The sequence below is a fragment of the Podarcis melisellensis genome (genome assembly GCF_964234715.1).
Source record: "Podarcis melisellensis genome assembly, chromosome: 17".
NCBI classification, from domain to species: Eukaryota; Metazoa; Chordata; class Lepidosauria; order Squamata; family Lacertidae; genus Podarcis; species Podarcis melisellensis.
The window spans coordinates 6,276,736-6,283,996 of record NC_138534.1 but is presented as its reverse complement, the minus strand read 5'-3'; the positions used below and the strand labels follow the sequence as shown (position 1 = coordinate 6,283,996).

Below are 7,261 nucleotides of genomic sequence, written 5' to 3'. Positions count from 1 at the left end.
AATGGCAGATGAAGATGAGGGAGTTTATGAAGCTGGCTGATCTCACCGGGAGAATCCGCGACCAGAAAGAAGAGGAACACCAAGAAGATTGGAAGAAATTTAAAGACTATTTGAATAAATATTGTAATATTAAAGATATGTAACCACTTGAAAGAACTAATTAGGCCTAGGATTAAATTAGGATTAAATAAATAAATAAGAAAATGTATGATAGAAAAGTTAGGAAATTTGATTGACTGTAATATGGTTTTATGAAATAATGATATTGGAAACTGCTACATTTAATGACAAGGAAATTCAGATGGAAGAGATTAGAGGAAGTCAATTAATATGTTTATGAAGATGGATTTTAATGTAACTAATCGAGTCTTAGTTTATGTGGTTATATATGGGAACTTTGAAGTATTTTATGTTTCATATTCTTTCTTTTTTATTCTTTTTCTCTTATTATTGTTTACCGGTATTCTCTTTTTTGTTATGCTTTTGTATGAAAAGCACATCTGAAAAACATAGTAAGTCTCCCCCCCACCCCAAGAATTCTGAGAACCATAGTTTGTTAAGGGTGCTGGGAATTGCTTCTCTGTGAGTGGTAAAATACAGTTCGCAGAATTCTTTGGGGCTAGTCATGTGTTTTAATTGTATTGGGTGAATTCAGCAGATACTGATTAGTAACCATTAAATAATCCTCAATAGGTTTCTTGGATGTTAGAAGCTTTTAAGTGGGTAACACATTGCTTCACCAATCTATGAGCAGTGAGAGATTCCAGAGGTACCAGGCACGCTTACCAGGGTCTGTGTTTACTTTTGGAACAATGAGGCCAAGTGGAGTGCGTGATCTCTTTATGATACAGGGTTTATTTACATATCTATGCAACCCGTGTCTAGATGGAGAGAGATCAGAGCATCCACATCCCAAGAGGGTCCTGTTTCTTCCATTGCTGCAGCCTCAGATTCCAAGAGACTCCAAATATCATGTCTGACCTCCTCTGCAACTTGAAACGGACTGCCTGCTTCATGTTTTGCCCCCCTCCAGCTTCAAAAAGTGACAATTCTTTCCTGTTTGCTTCCCTCATTGCCCACTGCAGTTCTGCTCCCCCCTCCTGAAACTCGGTCCTTTTGTCTCTGTTAATCATCTCTTACCTCAGCGAGGGCTTTCCCCATTTTCTCTCCAGCCCAGACAGAAAATGGCCTTCTTAATGGGTCTTTCCTGGACATGGAAAAACCACTTTAAACTCAAGCCCCCATTAGGCCCGGGAATTTAGGGGTTTCCTTACATTCTAACCCTTCACTGAATCCAGACATTTAGGGGAGTCTTGCTCCCACCCAAAAACATAACAATATTCACACTTACTTAAGTAAAGGCACTTCCTGTTTGCTCTCTTGCTCCTGTCAGTGTGAAGAACAAAGAAAGTGGACTTGCTCTGCATAGGAGGAAACTGGCCTCCTTCATCTGCCGAGGAGATTAGCTCTGTCTTCTCTGATGCAAGGGAAGCTTTTGTTCTTCTCTGCTTAAGGGTGGTGATCTCCAGGGTCCAAGGAAGACTCAACCAGGTTCCCCCTCCAGAATTAATAGAATGCAATAGCACAAACTCTGGAGAATGATCATTCAGAGACCCAACCCATCATTCAGCTTAACAAATTAGCTCGTCCTCATTAATAAGTGTTAGGAAAGTTTTTCCCTTTGAGTATGGATGTTGGAGGATTCTGGTTTGCTCCACAACTGGGAACAAGTATGAAATATACTCGGAGTCAAGTGTGAATTTTATGCTCTTTATTCAACTCATAGTAGCGATGAATGAAACGTTCCCCCAAATATCTAGCTATATATACAGTAGTACCTCGGGATGCGAACGGGGATCCGTTCTGGGGCCCTGTTTGCATCTTGAATAGAACATAAGACGCGATGGCGCATCTGTGCGTGCGCGGGTCGCATTTTGCCGCTTCAGCGCATGCGCGTGATGTCATTTTGGGCGTCTGAGCATGCGCGAGCAGCAAAACCCAGAAGTAACGCGCTCCATTACTTACGGGTTGCTGTGGAGCACAACCCGAAGGCGCTCAACCTGAAGCAAATTCAACCCGAGGTTGAGAGCTGATGCAACAGGCTCATGCAATCAGCCTCCAATACTTTCTATGGAGGTGCTGGGTCAGAATGACTGAGCAGTAATGTGCTGACAGTTGATTGGCTGTCATCGGTTTAAAAGGGAAACCTGTCCAGCAGTAAGGTGGTGGGGTAGAGGAGTGTGGTCAGAGAGAAAGAGTCTTCGATATTTGCCTTAAGGTGCAGCCAGGTACTCTGTCTGACTGTATGAACTGCTTCTGTAGATATTTGTATAAAAAGCTCACAATAAATAACACTGCACTGAAGAACCTGGAACTCTGAGCATTTCTGCTAAAGCACCGCGAAGAATTTGCGACAGGGTTACGGACCCAGGACACTTCTGCTGCGCAAGAGTACAGGTGGCAGTTATCTAGCCGTGGGTGCTGGAGGTGAGCTGCAGGTATGGAGCAGTCCAGAGCTGGCATGTTGGTGAAGAAGCTGATGGCCATGAACTACAGTATCTGGTCTGTCTGCATGCAACACTTCCTGAAGCGTGAGGGCCTGTGGAAAGTGGTGGAAGGTCCACCACAGCCCCCTGAGGAGGATGAGAAGGTTGAGAAAGCCTTGGCTACGATAATCCTTGGAGTGGACGATAGCCAGCTGGTCTACGTAGCAGATAAGATGACGGCAAGTGAGGCATGGAATGCGCTCAAGGCTCTCCATGTGCGATAGACAGCTGGCTCGCTGATAACACTGACCAGGAGAATGTACCGGTGTCGGAAGAAAACGGGGGACTCCCTGGTAAACCACCTAAAGTTCCTAACAGGCTGTTTCCAGGAGCTAGCCTTAAGAGGGAGGCCTGTGGGGAAAGAGGACAAAGTCTTTATAGTCCTGAGTTCCCTTGACGACAGCTATGATATGCTAGTCAATTCCCTCGAGTTGGTAGAGACTGATAAACTGACTCTGGAATACGTTACCGGACAGTTGTATGCAGAGGAGGACAGGCGTGCAGAGAGAAAGACGACCTCAGCCCAGCTGTCGGAGCATCCCAGAGGGAACAACAGCTGGGAAGAGCAGAGGTGTTGGGAGCCGGAGAAACAGCCAGGAGGAGCTGCTGCAGACCAGCCGGTGGTCAACAAAGTAAAAAGGTGGTTTTGCTGCAAGTCCAGTGGTCATCTGCTTCGGAGCTGTCCGAGAAAACAACAAAAACAGCAGAAGCACAGGAGGCAGCAGAGAGAGTCTACCGCTTGGGTGTCTGCAGATGGCCAAGAAAATGAAGAGCTGTGGGTTCTGGACAGCGGAGCTTCTCAAACTTTTTGTAAAAGAAAAGCATTGCTGACTGATGCTAGGGCTTCAGACAAAAAGCATGTAAGTCTTGCTACAGGCCAGAAAGCTAATGTGGTCTGTGAGGGTGAGATTGTGTTCCCACAGCTGGGACACACATTCAGGAATGTGTTGTGTGTGCCTAGTATGCAAAACAATCTCCTGCGTATTCCTGACGGCAAAAGCAGGCTTTGAAGTAAACTTCATGGGAGATCAGTGCCAGATAAAGCAAAATGGGGCAGTGTTGGCAAATGCTAACCTTAGAACTAATATGTATGTACTATGGTGTGTGTCTAAGGTTGTGAATGTGCAACCCACGATATGTGTATTCATGTCCTGCACAGGCGTCTGGCTCATGCTAGCTTTAAGGTGCAGCCAGGTACTCTGTCTGACTGTATGAACTGCTTCTGTAGATATTTGTATATAAAGCTCACAATAAATAATACTGCACTGAAGAACCTGGAACTCTGAGCATTTCTGCTAAAGTGCCGTGAAGAATTTGCAAAACGCTGGGATCCGATCTTACGGGAGTCAGCCATTTCCCACCGCCGGAAACAGGAAGCTCAGTTTGAGGGTCTTCAAAGCCCATGACACCTTTGGTAAAGGCGGTTCTCCAACTGGAGCACTCACAGGCCAGTGTTTCCCAGTTTTCAGTGTATATACTACATTTTTTAAGATTTGACTTGAGACAGTCTTTAAACCTCTTCAGTTGACCACCAGCATTACACTTTCCATTTTTAAGTTTGGAATAGAGTAGTTGCTTCCATAGACATCTGAAGGCAGACTTGTATTGGGAAGCATTTAATGTGTGATGTTCTGATATTCAAAACTTGCTACACACACTCTAGCTGGCAAGATGTTCACACTAGGGCTGGCCCACCCATGAAGCAAGGTGAGGCATGGAAGATGGAGCAAGCCTGTTTTATCCTACTCCAGGGGGTACAATCTGAACCAATGGCTTCAAGTTACAAGAGATTCCAGCTAAACATCTGGAAAAACTTTCTGAAGACAGTGGAACGAACTTCCTTGGACGTGGGTGGCCTCTTCTTCTTTGGAGGTTCTTAAGCAGAGGTTAGATAGCCATCTCCATGAATGATTTAGTTGAGATTCCTGCATTGCAAGGGGTTGAACTAGATGACCCTCAGGGTCCCTTCCAACTCTACATTCCAGCAATTCTATGATTCCATGATTCTAAATGGGTGCTGTCTTGGGCAGGAAGATTACACATATATGGGCAGCAATGCAATCATTAAGTCAGTGTTTCTCAAACTTGGGTCTCCAGCTGTTGTTGAACTAGAATTCCCATCACCACTGACCACTGGTCCTGCAAGCTAAGGATTGTGGGAGTTGTAGTTCAACAATAGCTGGAAACCCAAGTTTGAGAAACACTACATACAGCACATATACACAACTTATATCTAAAGGGTAAAATAAGTCCCCAGTGAACCAAACGCCCCACCTAAAGCGTTGGTGTAACAATATGCCACAGACACATGCTAAAAAAAGAGAGAACAAGGGAGACGGTTATTTTGAATCCAGCTATACCCTATAGAGAAGGGGGAAACTTCCTGCGTGAGTGAATCATGCAAAGACCGTTTGGTTGCCTATACTATTACTGAATCATATATCTACTCTTGACAGATTTAATTATCTATTTGAAGTCTGGTTACTACTTACAGGGGAGTGATAGTTAATATAAGGCAAATATAAGATTATGATGCTGATCTTTACTGTAAGTATTAGGATTAAGATATTTGCTTATGGTAGTTCAGCTAATCCTAGCACATGCAGGCCCCAAATACCTGAAAGACAGATTGCAGTCCGTTTCTCCATTACAGATACCCAACATTTGGGCCCAAGTTTAAAATAGCCCTGAAAGCACACACTCCATCTGTGTGCTCTGCTATCCAAGTGATGTTGGCTCCCACTTCTGCTACTATAAGGCGTGACCCTGGGAGGTAGTGATAGAGGCTTCTTTTAGACAGGCTCTGAGTTCATTCTTATAGTTGATACATTCTTTATCAAACCAATTATACTTATTTGAAGGGTTTTTTTTGCTGAACTGGAGATTTCAAAAGGAAGAAAATAATTCCTGAATTAGTATTAGGGTTAATATCTTTGTTCTGCTATCCAAGTGATGTTGGCTCCCACTCCTGCTACTATAAGGTGTGACAGCAAAAGGCACTAATGAAAATGGCGCCTAATGAGCCTCTTCATGGCTGCTTTCATTTCACTATTCCTGAGACTGTAGATGAAGGCATTCAGCATAGGGGTCACCATGGTAAACATGACAGCGGCCACAATTTTCTTGGGATCTAAGTTGTTGGAACGTGGCTTGAAATAAACCCAGCTCACAGAGCCATAAAACAAGACAACCACAGCAATGTGGGACCCACACGTGGAGAAGGCCTTTTTCTTGCCAGAGTTGGATGGAATCTTCAGGATGGTGTAGAAAATACCCATATAGGAGATGACAACCAGCACAAACGGCCCCAGGATCTCCACCGACCCTTCAGTCGGAATCAGCATTTCTATGACACTGCGGCCTGAACAAGAGATCTCCAATACAGAGGGAAGATCACAGAAGAAATGTGGGATCTCTCTAGAGTCACAGAAAGAAATGCTGGTCATCAAAATGGTATAAAGCAGAGAGTGGGCAATAGGGATAGCCCAGGACACTGCTGCGAGGAAGTGGCAACGCTTACGGCTCATCAGGGCAGAATAACGCAGGGGGAAGCAGATGGCCACGTAACGGTCGTAGGCCATGGAAGCCAACAGGAAGCTGTCTGAATTGCCAAAACACATGAAAAAGTACATCTGGACCAGGCAGGCATGATAGGAGATGGTCCATTTCTGAGACAACAAGTTTTCTAGCACTTTGGGGATGGTGGTGGAGATGAAGCCCAAGTCAGCTAAGGCAAGGTGGCTGAGGAAAAAATACATAGGAGCGTGGAGGAGTTGTAAATCAGAACGGATCAAGAAGATGATTGTTGCATTCCCCAGAAAGGCCAGCAGGTACATGGAGAGGAATAGCAGGAAGAGGAGCCGTTGAAACTCTGGCTGGATTGGGAAGCCACGGAGGAATAATTCAGAGAAGTCTGTTGCATTCCCAGGACTCATTAGGCTAAAGAAGAAGAAGAAATGGTTAGGTTAGTAAATTCTCCACCCTCACAAAAAATCAGAACTGTGGGAGAGAAAGAGAGATATCTGGAGAAAAACACAAAGGAACCTGGCTTGGAAAGTTCTCCTCCTTTGGGTGTCGGGGCAGGAGGCCCCTAAATAATCAAGATGTCCTTAAAAATTTACTCCTGGAATGTTAATGGTTTAAATTCTCCGAAAAAAAGACTCCAAGTTTTTCATGTTTTGGCGAAACACAATTTGGATATTATTTGCCTACAAGAAACACATGTTACTAGACTGCATAGAAAAATCTTACAGAAAAAAAAACTTGGACAGGATTTCATCTCATCAGACAAGATAAAAAAAAGAGGAGTGGTTTTTTATAGTAAAGAAAAATGGAACCCCAAGTGTTGTTTAAGGATGAGGAAGGGAGATACATTGCTGTAGAAATTACAGCACAAGGCGATAAATACCTTCTATTGGGAATTTATGCACCAAATGATGGAAAAGTGGATTTTTTTAGAAACTTGGACTTAAAGCTCAATGAATATCTGGATTATAAAATAATACTAATGGGGGATTTGAATGGAGTAGTCTCTACACTTATGGATAAACCACAAGAGCAAAAAGTACAAAATGCAGGCAGACTTCCAAAATTGTTTTTTGACATGGTGGACAAATAAGATCTGTCAGATATATGGAGACTATGAAATCCTACAGAGGAAGATTACACTTTTTTCTCAAATTCGTCCCAAACATTTTCAGGATCCGATTACTTAT

General features: G+C 43.7%; 1 protein-coding gene across 1 annotated transcript; it reads right to left on the bottom strand.

The window, feature by feature from the left end:
* Nucleotides 1-5,545: 5,545 nt before the first annotated feature.
* Nucleotides 5,546-6,481, bottom strand: LOC309360538 (olfactory receptor 1J1-like; the record flags this gene model as incomplete). The annotated part of the gene is made up of 1 exon (XM_081895097.1): nt 5,546-6,481. The coding sequence occupies one exon, from the start codon at nt 6,479-6,481 to the stop codon at nt 5,546-5,548; it is 936 nt and encodes a 311-aa protein (XP_081751223.1).
* Nucleotides 6,482-7,261: the final 780 nt, after the last annotated feature.